Below are 16107 nucleotides of genomic sequence, written 5' to 3'. Positions count from 1 at the left end.
TCCCCATTTCAGTGCTGGGACCCTGGACAAGTAAAGCTGTGTCTCTGTGCTTCAGTGTCCTCTGAACTGGGAGCCAGGGTTGGGGGCACACAGCAGTGCCAACACTCATGGGGCCACCGTGAGAGTAACAGGATACAGATGCAAGACACAAGCCCATCGCCTGGCTAACAAGGTCTGAGTCATGGGTCTTATTCCTGGGGCACGTGTAGCGGCTTCCACAGCACAGCACAGGAGGGGCACCACTCCCAGCCCACAAAGGGCACAGGGGATGATGCTTGAGTCTTCAGGCTGTGTGTACATAAAGCCAGGCACTGTGGTGACACATGTCAAAAGTCGGTGCGTGATTCCACCCTAGGCAAGGACATGAGACTCCCTCACAGCCCATCCAGAGTTGGTCGTCTGCAGCGGCAGATGCTGCGAGCTCTCACCGCACGGCGGAGCCTCGCAGGCCTCAGGCACCCCACTCTTCCTTTCCACCCCTCTGTGGTCACCCTGCTTTGTGTCTTCCTTTCCAAGTGACTGCCAGACCCACACGACAGTGTTCAGGTCTGGCAAAACCTGAAAGGGAAACAAAGGAAAAGCTGTGTCACACAGACAAGGAAGAGAAACGAGCGACCAAAACCCCAACAAGGATCAGCACAGAGCAGGGGAGGGGTCAGCACGCTTGTGCACAGAGACGGGACGACAGGACCAGGCCCCCAGCCTTGGCCAGCTCTGTTTTGAGAAAAAATTTCTAGAACCATGCACAATAAAGATTTGGTGCAAAACAAGCCCCTTAAGACTCATTCACCTGAGCAAGGCCTTGGGAACAAAGAGATGCATCCTTACAACTGTCCAGGGGACTTGCCCAGCACAACCTTGCCTCTTATAGGGCAGCCAGCCAGTGTACAGACAATGGCCTTCCTGACTTACCAGAATAAATGCGGGGAGGAGGGGAGGAGGGAGCAAGAGGGGCTTCCCGGTGACCCGTCCCCAAGGTTCGCCCCACCCAGAGTGTGTACAGTGTAGGAGAAGGGAGGGCACACAGTTCCTGATGGGACTGGGCCAGCCAACCCCTTCATGCCCTATGCACCCACTCGCTGTGTCCCCAAGCTCACCTTTGCCAGCTGGGGTGCTAACCTGTGACATCATGAGGAAAGCCTGGAGACCTCTCCGGGAAGGCCACGCCTGGCTTCCGCACCTACCTTGCTCAGGGCTTCTCTGAAGAGCCGCACAAAGTCTTCCATCATGAGGGCCGAGTATACACCTGATTCCTGCCACACCTCTCTGTCCAAGCAGTAGTCAACAGTTTTCAGTGCTCGCTTCAAAATGACGGAGAGAAGGGACAGGGCTGTGTGCTTCACTGATTTGCTGTCCAGCTGGGAAGAAAGAGTCAAGTCCACAAATGTCTTTAGGCTGCACTGTGGATACAACCTCCTGAGCCCAGGGCTTGACTGGTTCTGGCCCCTTCTTGGGTCACCTGCAGGGAAAGCCACAGGTGATGGCTCTGAGCAGAGGAAGCCAGCGACCCTGCCCTCCTACAAATCTGACCTCAGCAGTATCCAAGGAGATGGTCACCAAAGGCAGAGCTTGAGAGTTCTTTTTTATTTCTGTCTCACTGTTTTTGGTGAGTCTTTGCTGATACCACTCAACTCACACGGATTATCTATGTCAACAGTGGCCAATATCTCAGCAGACACCAGCCTGCCCCGAAAAAAGCATTTCATACCAGCTAGAGCAGGGGTCCCCAAACTTTTTACACAGGGGGCCAGTTCACTGTCCCTCAGACCGTTGGAGGGCCAGACTATAAAAAATACTATGGGCCCTGGCCGGTTAGCTCAGCAGTAGAGTGTCGGCCTGGCGTGCGGAGGACCCGGGTTTGATTCCCGGCAGGGCACATGGGAGAAGCGCCCATTTGCTTCTCCACCCCCCCCTCCTTCCTCTCTGTTTCTCTCTTCCCCTCCCGCAGCCGAGGCTCCATTGGAGCAAGGATGGCCCGGGCGCTGGAGATGGCTCCTTGGCCTCTGCCTCAGGCGCTAGAGTGGCTCTGGTCGCGGCAGAGCGACGCCCCACAGGGGCAGAGCATCGCCCCTGGTGGGTGTGCCAAGTGGATCCTGGTTGGGCGCATGCGGGAGTCTGTCTGTCTCTCCCTGTTTCCAGCTTCAGAAAAAAAAAACAACAACAAAAACTATGAACAAATCCCTATGCACACTGCACATATCTTATTTTAAAGTAAAAAAAACAAAATGGGAATACAATATTTAAAATAAAGAATAAGTAAATTTAAATCAACAATCTGACCAGTATTTCAATGGGAACTATGCTCCTCTCACCACCAATGAAAGAGGTGCCCCTTCCGCAAGTGCGGCGGGGGCCGGATAAATGGCCTCAGGGGGCCGCATGCGGCCCGCAGGCCATAGTTTGGGGACCCCTGAGCTAGAGCAATGACAACGATGATGACAAGTAAAGGCGGCAGGTGCTCCAGCAGGAAAGCCACCCTTACGCTGGGTAAACAAACGTGCAGCCCTGAGACAGGCCTCTGACAGCAAGCAGCAGGAGGGCGGCAAAGTCCTCCTTCGCTGCCGGGACTGAAGGAGGCCCCAGAACCTGTGCTACCACCAAAGTACAGAGGGCAGGCAGAGGTCCGGTTGGGTACAGTGCGTTCTTGGGCCAGCGTGACATGGGCATCTCCTGGGTGCAAGGGCCCCAGCCCAGGCCACTTCCATCATCCCAAGCTGCTTCCTGGGAACAGTCAAGTCCGGAGGCCAGGGCTAGGACACTGAACACTTAGGTCAGGTAGAAACAGAAGGTTTTCTGATAGACTTTAAGTTTAACCACCAGGACACCCAATCTCCACCCCCACCCCCAATTAGTGGGGTTTCAGTCTATACGTATGCTGTCCCCTAAAGGAGTGCTACCGTCCTGATGGCCTCCATGATCACGTCAGAGGCAGGGCCCAAACAAGCGTGCTCAGGTACCTTGGCAGCTCGCAACAAGCTCAGCCACAGCCTGAGACCGGCCTCCAACATCTCATTTCCTGTTTCTAAAATAGCTCTCTCCTTCCTGATTTTCTAATGTACGCAATGAAAACTGTTAATAAACAGAAAAGAAAAATATAAAAACAAACAAAAAATCCTAGGTAGATTCCGGTCTCATGCCTGTTAACCGCCGCTGCCTGAAAGGCCCCCTGAAGACAAGGCACTGTGAGGCCTCTCCCTCGTCCTGCAGCCACTCTATCCAGGGGATGGGACACCCTGGGACACAGTCCCTTCTCCTATAACAACATACACCTGAGAGGGAACAGCACAGCACATACGTTCCTGGCTGCCAGGAGCCAGCTTGCAGGGACAGAACCACAGTGGCCACACAGAGGTAGCACCTGACACACTCCTTGCAAGCCCACTGCAATAAACTATTCTGTCTCTCACAAAATAAACAGGCATACCAGCTGAGTCCAATTCTGGTTACTATGCTGTGGCAGCCAGAACCAAGGCCTTTCTCCCTAGTCCCACACGACTCCTCTCTGCTCCTCACTGCCCACCCTCAGCACAAACCCTGGGTAGGCACCAGCACACATTGAATGAACCCCCTGCACAGTCTCAGGAGCCTCTCCTCAGTACGGGAACTGCCCATTGCCACCGGGCCACTGCACCCAGGTTGTGTGACCCCTACAGCAGACCTGGGTCCCACCATGCTCACATAGCAACCCAGCCTACCCTGAGGGAGGGGGGCTTCTGTCTCAAAGACATGCCAGGCCCTGCACCCCTCTTGAAACCTGGCCTCCCCAGGGGGGTCCTGAGGTCATCTGGGTGCAGAAAGAGCTAGCAGGGCCCTGGACCCACATGTGCCAACAACTCTCAGATATTCACCTAAGGTCATGACACTTTGATAAAAGGGACTCTGATGGGACCTGGGGACCCTTTACAATAAACAACATGGAATTTAAGTATTATTTCCATGAACATACCCTCTAAAAAATGCCTAAAACAGCTAGTTCTCAAAGTACATGTTTCCCAGAATCTTAACACTGAGTACTTGAATGGCCCACGCTGCCCAGAAATCCCAGACCAAAATAACTCAGTACACGACACTGACTGGCTGAACACAACCCTTTCTTGGATTCTGACACTGCCCACTCAGGCCAGACCGCGCGAAGGGGTCTGGAGCTCCAGCTCGGGCTGGAGCAGGGCAGTCAGCTGCCTCGCCCCTGGCAGGAACGTTCCTTCCCCAGGGGAGTGGGCACACGGAAAGCCTCCGAGGCTCACTGACAGGTCACAGCCCAGCACACAGCCGGGACTGTCAGAAGAACCCCCAGTGCAGCCAGCGGGGCGAGCAGGAGGAAGTCCCAGAAGCAGGTCAGCACTCACGTTCAGGGCCTGGGTGAACATGATCTTGTTGCAGACCAGGGGCACGGTGGTCACCATCACCATCGCCAGCAGCCGGGGCAGAGGGATGAACTCCCTGGTCTGAAATGCCCGGGAGATGTCTGGCTGGGCCTCATAGATCTGTGAGAGGGAGAAAGAGAATGAGTTGCTGTCAGAGATTAAAGCTTCAAATCCAAGGTTTGCTGTCCACACTGACAGGGCGGCCAGCCTCAGTGAAACAGTGATCGTGATAAAAGTCCCAAGCTTAATGATCAGGCCCAAGAACCATTTGTTCGAGAAGTTAGGTCATGAGGCTGGCTGTTACTGGGGCGGCGACCTTCAAAGCAGAGCTTGGCCTGTGGTCTGGGAGCCTCTTAAAACCTTTGTTGGCCAAAAAGTCATGGTCAGAGTAACAACCATATTCCTCATCAGGTATAGGGCCTGATAGGAACCTGGAGAGTGACATCATCTTCTAGGGCTTCATGACCACCCTACGTGGTAAGGACAGCTTATGTGATAAAAGGAGACTCCAATGAGGTTAAGGGATTTCCCTTAGGGACACAGGGCTAGTGAGCAGAGGAGTGAGGACTCACACCCGGCCTGCTAAGTCCGTCCCCTTGCCCCACGCCCTGCCCTGGGTTAAGGCTGAAAATAACAGCCCTGGTATTTTAGTAGCCGCAGGCCATATATGGAGGACAGAGCGGCCAAAAGGATGCTGTAGGGCTGCACTGTAGATGAAGGGCTGTCACCATCTTTGATCAGGAAATTAACACACATCCACTCAAAGCAGCAGAGCCCTGTGCCACAGCTCATCTTCAGTTGGTCTAAGTACCAGACACAACAATCCATCAAAACTACCTGACAATTCACTAAAGCCAGACTGACTGCTGACACTCATCAAAATCCCACTGTCTGCAAAATATGCGTGAAAAAGATGAAATTGGCATGACCAGGTGGTGGCGTAGTGGAAAGAGCATTGGACTGGGATGCAGAGGACCCAGGTTCGAAACCCTGAGGTCATCAATGTGAGCACAGGCTCATCTGGCTTGAGCAGAGGCTCACCAGCTTGAGTGAAGGCTCATGAGCTTGAGTGAGGAATCACTGGTTTGACTGTGGGATCATAGACATGACCCTACGGTTGCTGGCTTGAGTCCAAAGGTTGCTGGCTTGAGCAAGGGGTCACTCGCTCTGCTATAGCCCCCTGGTCAAGGCATATATGAGAAGGCAATCACTGAACAACTAAGGAACTACAACGAAGAATTGATGCTTCTCATCTCTCTCCCTTCCAGTCTGTCCATATCTGTCCCTCTCTCTCTTGTCTCTGTCAAAAAAAAAAAAAAAAAAAAGATAAAATTGGCTCAACCAACTGAAAAGGCATAACTCACTTTCACAGCTCAGCTATGTGACTATCAGCATGTCCTCACAGAGGACACCATCACACTGTCCCCAGCATCCCCTAAGCGGCTGAAAGCTCTTCACACTCAGCTTGTCACAGGTCACTCCTCCTCCCCGCCGCCACCCAACCTTACCTCTGCCCTACATGTCTATCAGACTGAAATTCCATGGCTCTCACCTTGTTCAGCAGCTTGATGTTATTTGACCAGGTGGACTTGACCCTTGGGAGAAAGGAAAACGTGACTTCCTTGAAGTACTTGTTCAGCAAGTCTGGACACACCCTGAGGATGTTCACCACCAGTTCGGCCACCAGCTCGTCCTCGGTGGCCGTCTTCAGACCCAACAGGAAGTGCAGCAGCGTCAGGTTCCCGCCCCTGCAACAGAAAGGGGGTCAGGGGACACAGAGCCCAGGACAGCTGCAAAACGGTCACCAGCAACTTCCCTCGTGCCATAAGGCAGGGTGATTAACAGGGATATGCATTATATCTCTTTGTAGTTACAGAACTACAAAGAGAAAGTCTACGAGAACATAACCTAAACAGTTAACTTTGGACTATGAAATGTTATTACTATGAAACGTGAAACAAAATGGATAAACAACATTTTGAAATCCTAAATGGTTAGCAACCATCTTTGAGGGGGACTATCTAGCTCTTTCAGGGATGACTGTGTAACCAGACTTCCTGGGGTCAAACCTGAGCCCTGGCACTCACGGGGCGGGTGACCTGCCTTTCTGGACAACTGCAGTTACAGTGGCAGCCCAACAGGACAGTGCTGAGGCCCGGTCAGGGGCAGGAAATTAAGACTTATTCCCACGTCCAGCCTCTGAGTAACACACACAGAACCTCCCTGGGGAGAGACAGCCCAGTTCTGCGTCTTGGCAGCTGCTGCCCTGAGGCCTTTTCCCCAGGGGAACATAATGACGAGAAGCTCTCAGGTCTCCATCTCTCCTCCCTGAGATTGGTTTGATCGTGGCTCCATCTCTACCTCTAACCAGCCACAATGCCACCACTTAACAGTCTCACTGCACAGTCATGGGTGGGGTGACTGCTGAGAACACAGACACTCCTTCTCAGAAGGATCATACTTCACCTGCCGAAGGTCCCCAAAGATGCATCGTAAAAATTAATCCCGTGTTTGAGCGAACAGCAGAGATCCATCAGGAAGTTATGCACCAGCTCTCGCACCATGCTTTTCCCTGCGTCCTCCACAGAAGCCTAGGAGGGTTTTCAAGAATTCATGAGAACCCCAAGGTGATCAACTTAATAACAGCTATGGAGTAAAACAACATCACATGCCAATGACAACTCAGAAAACACTTAAAAACTTGGTACCGTTAAAAAAAAAGGAAGGAAAACAGAAACATCAATCAAGACTAAACAATACTACTAAAAGGGGCAAGTTTAAACCTGTATTTCTAAACAAACTTAAGAATGACTTGATTTCTCTGACTCTTTTCAATAAAATTCCACATATGGGAGTGTTTTTATTAAGCCTCCGAGGCTTCCTGGTAGTAGAGCGCATGAAACACATTCAAAACAAGAGGAGAGAGGCAAGTCAGGAAAACAAAAGGAGTGAAACAGAGGGCTTTGGAGGGTAATTACTATTGACAGGAAGCCAGAGCCTGCCCTACTCTGGCCAAGTCCAAGTCAGAAATGCCCTGAGGAATTTCAAAACAAGGAGAATTAAAAGGCATCCTGGGGTCCTGGCTGGTTGGCTCAGTGGTAGAGCGTCAGCCTGGCATGTGGAAGTCCCGGGTTCGATTCCCGGCCAGGGCACACAGGAGAAGCGCCCATCTGTTTCTCCGCCCTTCCCCCTCTCCTTTTTCTCTGTATCTCTCTTCCCGTCCCGCAGCCGAGGCTCCATTGAAGCAAAGTTGGCCCAGGCGCTGAGGATGGCTCCATGGCCTCCACCTCAGGTGCTAAAATGGCTCCAGTTGCAATGGAGCAACAGCCCAGATGGGCAGAGCATCGCCCCCTGGTGGGCATGCCAGGTGGATCCTGGTCGGGTGCATCAGGAGTCTGTCTCTCTGCCTCCCTGCTTCTCACTTCAGGAAAAAATAAAAATAAAAATAAATAAATAAAAGGCACTCTGGGTTTGGGTCAACGTGAGCAGCTGTTCTAATTTAGTACATTAGTGACGACCATCAAATAAACTGGACATTCAGCAGGTAAGGAAATGGGTCCTGGGATGCTAAGGATCCTCAATTAACAGCAGCAGGCACTGAAACCTTAAAATGGTAGAGCTGGCAAACACAGAGGGAAAGAACAGAGGAGGCCAGTGAGAACAGCAGGAGCAGCTGGGCTGACCCTGCGACTCTGCCAGGCAGGCACTCGGAAAAGTCAAAATGTCACTGAGCCAATAGAACAGCTTCCTCGTTACAACAATGTTTAACATGACACTAAAGAGCAGAAAAAAAAATCTCACTGTAAAGATAAAGTTTTTAAAATCATATGGAACCTAAGCAGAAAACTAATATAACCACAAGCCACAAAAAATAGGTCAGGTGGAGAACATTTCAAGGCAGGTGTACGTTAGTCTTTGGTCTCTGGTGGTGAGGGTCACACACGGGCGATGAGGCCACCTGACCGGGAAAACTGTACCTCAGCATGCTCCAGGTCCACGTCAACAACCCCGTTCCAGCCGTAGAGAGAGGCTATGTGGGTCAGCAGCTGCCCGGTGAAGAAACGCACCTTCTGCGTTTTAGTGATATTTTTATTGTGAACCACCTGAAAACAGTGAAACACATTAAATTTAGGAAATCCTATTTTAATACCTTGTTTTTTGTCATTAGGGCAAAATATTTGGCCAAAAATGGGGAGCAAGATGAAGAAAAAACAAAATTCACCAATATTCCCAGCATCCTAGGGCTCTAGTATATTTCCCTGGAGCCTCCCTCCACAGCCCGCACAACATACATGTGCATGAATGGGCTGGGTGTTTTGTCTCTGTGAGACTGCATTTATAGACAGTTTTCTGTCTGCTTTTACTTACACAGCATGAGCTTTTCCCATGTCACTAAAAACTGGAGGGCTGAATATCATTCCATCCTCTGAGTGACAATTTATCTAACCACCCCCGGTGTGTACAGGTGGCTTGTTCCCAAACTGACTGTGACAGGCAACCTTGGAATGACACACGTTCTCAGTTCCTCCCAAACTGGTCCTCTGAATCTCTGGGGTATATGTTCCTCAGATAAGTTTCCTCGGTGGTTCTGAGGTAACTCCCACACCATTCGTAGGTCTGCACACATTTTTAAGACCTCTGACACATACCCCCAGACCCACTGTCCTCCAGAGGGCTGGACACTCTCTCAGGAAAGCACCTGACTCAAAGCATCTCTGCTAGAACTACATTACACATCATGGTTGTCAAGTCAGTGCCAAGTTGGCAGGAGAAAACCACCCCTCCCAACTGGCATTACTTCACCCCGGGCCCCTAACCTCAGCACTACTGACACTGGGCCCAGTAACTGCTGGGCATCCCATGTGCGTGACTGCGGGATGCTGAGCAGCTGCCCACTCTCTGCCCTCCAGCTGCAGCTGCACTTCCCAGTGCTGACAACCAAATGTCCCTGGGGTGGGACCACTGCTTCAGGTTCTGTGCTAACTACCATATCTATGTGCATGTGCCGCCAGTTTGTGGCCTTCTAATCCAATAGCCTCTAATTCTGGGAGGGTCAGAGAGTATTTCTAATTGATTGTTTAAGGTGCTTCTATGTTTAAGAAAGTGATCCCTTCGGCAGAATTTACAATTTACACAAAACGCTTGTAAAGACAGGATATTTGAGACAACACGAAATAACATGCTGCTCGGTTATAGATGAAGACTACTTGCCACTGACAGCTCACAGTGACCACAACACGTCCCAGGAAGGGTGACCACAGCTTCACTCCTACCTTTGGCTAAGTGTTGCTTCAGCCACAAGCCTTCAGGGTGGCTCGTCCCTGAGACCACGCTACTGTTTAGGGAACAGTTTCCTAGCCAACCCATGAGACAGCCCATGCATGTGAGATGCTTGGCTCCCAAACCCTCAGCATGCCAGGGAAACGAAGGACAGACATGCCGGTTCCCAACACGCACCTTTGTTTTCAGTGTGGACAGCAAGATGTTGACAGTAGAAATCCTATCTTCCTTCACATCTGAGCTAAAAATGCAAGGAATAAATTCTGAAAGTAAAAGTTCAAAGCATTAAACTCATGAATATTTTGAATGAGAGAACATTACTTTTTAAATGGTACGACAAACAATGCCTTTTACTTTTTAAAAACTTATTCTTTTTAATTCTACAAGTTCATAGGAGGAATACCCACTTTCACTTCATGACACAGGGGGGTCATCATGTACCGGCATAACAATGACAGAACAAGGATGAAAGTCCCGTGGTTCTTTAGTCTTGCTTTATTTCCCATTTTGCACGTGAACTTTATTATTATTAATTTTTTAATTTTTGTGGCAGAGACAGAGAGAGTCAGAGAGAGGGACAGATACGGAAAGACAGGCAGGAAGGGAGAAAGATGAGAAAAATCAATTCTTTGTTGCGGCTCCTTAGTTGTTCATTGATTGCTTTCTCATACGTGCCTTGACTGCGGGCTATAGCAGACCGAGTAACCCCTTGCTCGAGCCAGTGACCTTGGGTCCAAGCTGGTGAGCTTTGCTCAAACCAGATGAACCTACGTTCAAGCTGGCAACCTCAGGGTCTCAAAACTGGGTCCTCCACATCCCAGTCTGACGCTCTATCCACTGTGCCTCCGCCCGGTCAGGCTTTCACGTGAACTTGAGTAAAATTTACTCAATACTGTCTCAAAGAGAACACAGGTTATGATTATAGTTCTCCAAAGTTCCTTTTTGCTTAGACTTGCTCAGAGATGTACTTAAAGAGATGGTGGTCATTTTCCTGACTGGTGGTAGAATTTGAGGTACTTGTGGGCCCCCAGGGGACGAGCCAGCACAGCCTGATCCTGTACCATCACCACCAGACTAGGACACTGGCCAGAGGCACAAAAGCATTTCCACTTTCACTTGCTCATACATGCTTAATGGGCACACACAATTTCTGCAAGAACAAATCTATTATTCTTACAAAAAGAAAAAACAGAAACCACCAAACTAAAAGAATGGACATTAAAATTAACCATTAACTCCCTAACCCAGAGATTAAGGTTAGCAGCAGTTAATTGCTCACTTTCTGATGTAGCTATACTGTTATATCTAATTTTTAGTAGAGTGGGATCACACGTCAACTTCATAATTGAGCTGACACCCCTCACATGCTGTGAAGTCTGACACAAGGCCACCATGCTTCACTCTAATTAGCCGCATCCTGCCCTCCATGCTCAGTCAGTCCCTTGCCGGTGGAGTCAGCTCGTTTTCAGCTAACAGGAAAAACAGCTCCTTCACAAACCTCTACTCACACCCTTAATGACTTCCTTAGAATACACTGCAAATAATAAACGCTGGAGCAAATATTTTTTTAAATAAATTTTTATTAATTTTAATAGGGTGACATCAATAAATCAGGGTACATATGTTCAAAGAAAACATCTCCAGGTTTTCTTGTCATTCAAGATTGTTGCATACCCATCACCAAAAGTCAGATTGTCCTCCATCACCTTCTATCTGGGTTTTTTTCTGCCCCCCCCACCACACTCTTGTCCATGTCTCTTAGTCTCGTTTTTATGTCCCACCTATGTATGGAATCATGCAGTTCTTAGTTTTTTCTGATTTACTTATTTCACTCTATATAATGTTATCAAGATCCCACCATTTTGTTGTAAATGATCCGATGTCATCATTTCTTATGGCTGAGTAGTATTCCATAGTGTATATGTGCCACATCTTCTTTATCCAGTCATCTATTGAAGGGCTTTTTGGTTGTTTCCATGTATTGGCCACTGTGAACAATGCTGCAATGAACATGGGGCTACATGTGTCTTTATGTATCAATGTCTCTGAGTTTTGGGGGTATATACCCAGTAGAGGGATTGCTGGGTCATAAGGTAGTTCTATTTTCAGTTTTTTGAGGAACCACCATACTTTCTTCCATAATGGTTGTAGTACTTTACAGTCCCACCAACAGTGAATGAGGGTTCCTTTTCCTCCACAGCCTCTCCAACACTTGCTATTACCTGTCTTGTTGATAATAGCTAATCTAACAGGTGTGAGGTGGTATCTCATTGTAGTTTTGATTTGCATTTCTATAATAACTAATGAAGATGAGCATCTTTTCATATATCTGTTGGTCATCTGTATTTCTTCCTGGGAGAAGTGTCTGTTCATGTCCTCTTCCCATTTTTTTTATTGGATTGTTTGTTGTTGAGTTTTATGAGTTCTTTGTATATTTTGGATATTAGGTCCTTATATGAGCTGTTGTTTGAAAATATCATTTCCCATTTAGTTGGCTGTCTGTTTATTTTGTTGTCAGTTTGTCTTGCTGAGCAAAAACTTCTTAGTCTGATGTAGTCCCATTCATTTATCTTTGCCTTCACTTCTCTTGCCTTTGGAGTCAAATTCATAAAATGCTCTTTAAAACTAAGGTCCATGAGTTTAGTACCTATGATTTCTTCTATGTATTTTATTGTTTCAGGTCTTATATTTAGGTCTTAGATCCATTTTGAATTAATCTAAGTACAAGGGAACAAACTGTAGTCGAGTTTCATTCTTTTGCATGTGGCTTTCCAGTTTTCCCAGCACCATTTGTTGTAGAGGCTTTCTTTTCTCCATTGTGTGTTGTTGGCCCCTTTATCGAAAATTATTTGACCATATAAATGTGGTTTTATTTCTGGACTTTCTATTCTGTTCCATTGGTCTGTGTCTATTTTTCTGCCAATACCATGCTGTTTTGATTGTTGTGGCTCTATAATATAGTTTGAAGTCAGGTATTGTAATGCCCCCAGCTTCATTCTTTTTCCTTAGGATTGCTTTGGCTATTTGGGGTTTTTTTATAGTTCCATATAAATCTGATGTTTTTTATTTCATTTCTTTAAAAAATGTCAATGGAATTTTGATGGGAATTACATTACATTTGTATATTGCTTTGGGTAATATGGCCATTTTGATTATATTTATTATTCCTATCCAAGAACAAGGAATATTTTTCCATTTCATTGTATTTTTTTCGATTTCCTTTAATAATGCTTTGTAGTTTTCGTTATATAGGTCCTTTGCATTCTTTGTTATGTTTATTCCTAGGTATTTTATTTTTTGTTGTTGCAATCGTGAAGGGGATTATTTTTTTGAGTTCGTTTTCTAGTGTTTCATTGTTAGCACATAGAAAGGCTATGGACTTTTGTATATTAATTTTGTATCCTACGACCTTACTGTATTGGTTTATTGTTTCTAGTAATCTTTTTGTGGAGTCTAAGGGAAAAATGTGATACCTTTACTTCTTCTTTTCCGATATGGATGTCTTTTATTTCCTTATCTTGTCTGATTGCTAGGGCTAGAACTTCTAGCACCACATTAAATAAGAGTGGAGAGAGTGGACAACCCTGTCTTGTTCCTGATTTAAGGGGGAAAGTCCTCAGTTTTATGCCATTTAATATGTTAGCTGATAGTTTATCATATATGGCCTTTATCATGTTGAGATATTTTCCTTCTACACCCATTTTGTTGAGTGTCTTAAACATAAAGTTGTTGTATTTTATCGAATGACTTTTCTGCATCTATTGATAAGATCATGTGGATTTTGTTCTTTGTTTTGTTGATATGGTGTATTACGTTAACTGTTTTACGTATGTTGAACCATCCTTGAGATTCTGGGATGAATCCCACTTGATCATGATGTATTATTTTTTAATATGTTGTTGTACTGGATTTGCTAGTATTTTGTTTAATAATTTAGCATCTGTATTCATTAGAGTTATTGGTCTGTAGTTTTCTCTTTTTGTGCTGTTCTTGCCACGTTTCAGTATGAGGGTTATGTTGGCCTCATAAATGTGTTTGGAAGTATTGTTTTTTCTTCAGTTTTTTGGAAGACTTTCAGTAGAATAGGAACCAAGTCTTCTTTGAATGTTTGATAGAATTCACTAGTAGAACTATCTGGGCCTGGACTTTTATTTTTGGGGAGGTTTTTAATAGTTTTTTTCTATTTCCTCCCTGCTGATTGGTCTGCTTAGGCTTTCTGCTTCTTCCTGACTCAGTCTAGGATGGTTGTATTATTCTAGGAATTTATCCATTTCTTCTAGATTGTTGAATTTGGTGGCATATAGTTTTTCATAGTATTCTACAATAATTCTTTGTGTATCTATGATGTCTGTGGCGATTTCTCCTCTTTCATTTTGGATTTTGTTTATATGAGTCCTTTCTCTTTTTCCCTTGGTGAGTCTTGCCAAGGGTTTGTCAATTTTGTTGATCTTTCCAAAGAACCAGCTCCTTGTTTTATTAATTTTATTCTATAGTTTTTCTGTTCTCTATTTCATTTATTTCTGCTCTGATTTTTATTATTTCCTTTCTTCAGCTGGTTTTGGGTTGTCTTTGTTCTTCTTTTTCTAGTTCCTTAAGGTGTGAAGTTAAGTGGTTTACTTGGGCTCTCTCTTGTTTGTTCATATAGGCCTGAAGTGATACAAACTTCCCTCTTATTACTGCTTTTGCTGCATCCCAGAGATTCTGATATGTTGTATTGTCATTTTCATTTGTCTGTACATATCTTTTGACTTCTGTGCTATTTCTTCTTTGACTCATTCATTTTTTAAAAGTATGTTGTTTAGTTTCCACATTTTTGTGGGTTTTTTCCCCTCTTTTTTACAGTTGAATTCTAGTTTCAAGGCTTTATGATCAGAAAATATGCTTGGTACCATTTCAATTTTCCTGAATTTGCTGATGTTATTTTTGTGGCCCAACATATGGTCAATTCTTGAGAATGTTCCATGTACACTAGAGAAAAATGTATACTATGTTGCTTTGGGATGAAATGTCCTGTAGATAGATGTCTATCATATCCAATTGCCCTAGTGTTTCATATATCTTTATTGATTTTCTGTTTGGATGAACAATCTAGAGCCGTCAGCGGTGTATTGAGGTCTCCAAGCATGATTGTATTTTTGTCAGTTTTTGTTTTAAGGTCAATAAGTAGTTGTCTCGTACATTTTGGTGCTCCTTGGTTTGGTGCATATATATTAAGAAGTGTTATGTCTTCTTGATTCAGTGTCCTCTTAATCATTATGAAACGACCATTTTTGTCTCTGATTACTTTTGCTGTCTTATAGTCAGCATTATTAGATATGAGTATTTTACTCCTGCTTTTTTTTGGATGTTATTTGCTTAGAGTATTGTTTTCCAGCCTTTCACTTTGAATTTTTTTTTTTTCTTTTTGTTTTTGTTTGTATTTTTCTGAAGCTGGAAATGGGGAGAGACAGTCAGACAGACTCCCGCATGCGCCCGACCGGGATCCACCTGGCACGCCCACCAGGGGCGACGCTCTGCCCACCATGGGGCGATGCTCTGCCCCTCCGGGGTGTCACTCTGCCGAGACCAGAGCCACTCTAGCGCCTGGGGCAGAGGCCAAGGAGCCATCCCCAGCACCCGGGCCATCTTTGCTCCAATGGAGCCTTGGCTGCGGGAGGGGAAGAGAGAGACAGAGAGGAAGGGGGGGGTGGAGAAGCAAATGGGCGCTTCTCCTATGTGCCCTGGCCGGGAATCAAACCCAGGTCCCCCGCACGCCAGGCCGACGCTGAATTTGTTTTTATCCTTATTGCTTAGATGTGTTTCTTTTTCTTTTTTTTTTTTTTAATTTTATTTATTTATTTATTTATTTATTTATTTACAGAGACAGAGAGTGAGTCAGAGAGAGGGATAGACAGGGACAGACAGGAACGGAGAGAGATGAGAAGCATCGATTATTAGTTTTTCATGGCGCGTTGCAACACCTTAGTTGTTCATTGATTGCTTTCTCATATGTGCCTTGACCGCGGGCCTTCAGCAGACCGAGGAACCCCTTGCTGGAGCCAGTGACCTTGGGTTCAAGCTGGTGGGCTTTTGCTCACACCAGATGAGCCCGCACTCAAGCTGGTGACCTCGGGGTCTCGAACCTGGGTCCTCTGCATCCCAGTCCGATGCTCTATCCACTGTGCCACCGCCTGGTCAGGCTAGATGTGTTTCTTGTAGGCAGCATATAGTTGGATTTTTTTTTTTTCTTTCTTTCTTTTTTTTTTACAGAGACAGAGAGTCAGAGAGAGGGATAGATAGGGACAGACAGACAGGAACAGAGAGATGAGAAGCATCAATCATTAGTTTTTCGTTGCACATTGTGACACCTTAGTTGTTCATTGATTGCTTTCTCATATGTGCCTTGACCGCGGGCCTTCAGCAGACTAAGTAACCCCTGCTTAAGCCAGTGACTTTGAGTCCAAGCTGGTGAGCTTTTTGCTCA

General features: G+C 46.3%; 1 protein-coding gene across 3 annotated transcripts in view; it reads right to left on the bottom strand.

Moving 5' to 3' along the window:
- The window catches only part of URB1 (URB1 ribosome biogenesis homolog), a 71546-nt gene that overhangs the window by 43814 nt on the left and 11625 nt on the right, over window positions 1-16107 (bottom strand). For all 3 annotated transcript variants that reach the window (XM_066259531.1, XM_066259532.1, XM_066259533.1), the window contains exons 6-12: window positions 9822-9907; window positions 8342-8467; window positions 6831-6955; window positions 5917-6112; window positions 4347-4484; window positions 1185-1358; window positions 429-558 (exon numbers count right to left, since the gene is read on the bottom strand). In XM_066259531.1, coding sequence (XP_066115628.1) covers window positions 429-558; window positions 1185-1358; window positions 4347-4484; window positions 5917-6112; window positions 6831-6955; window positions 8342-8467; window positions 9822-9907 — 975 coding nt within the window. The remainder of the gene's footprint in view (window positions 1-428; window positions 559-1184; window positions 1359-4346; window positions 4485-5916; window positions 6113-6830; window positions 6956-8341; window positions 8468-9821; window positions 9908-16107) is intronic.

This window comes from Saccopteryx bilineata, chromosome 2 (genome assembly GCF_036850765.1).
Source record: "Saccopteryx bilineata isolate mSacBil1 chromosome 2, mSacBil1_pri_phased_curated, whole genome shotgun sequence".
Taxonomy (NCBI): Eukaryota; Metazoa; Chordata; class Mammalia; order Chiroptera; family Emballonuridae; genus Saccopteryx; species Saccopteryx bilineata.
Note: the sequence above shows the minus strand (reverse complement) of the source record. Positions and strands in the feature narration are given on the sequence as shown.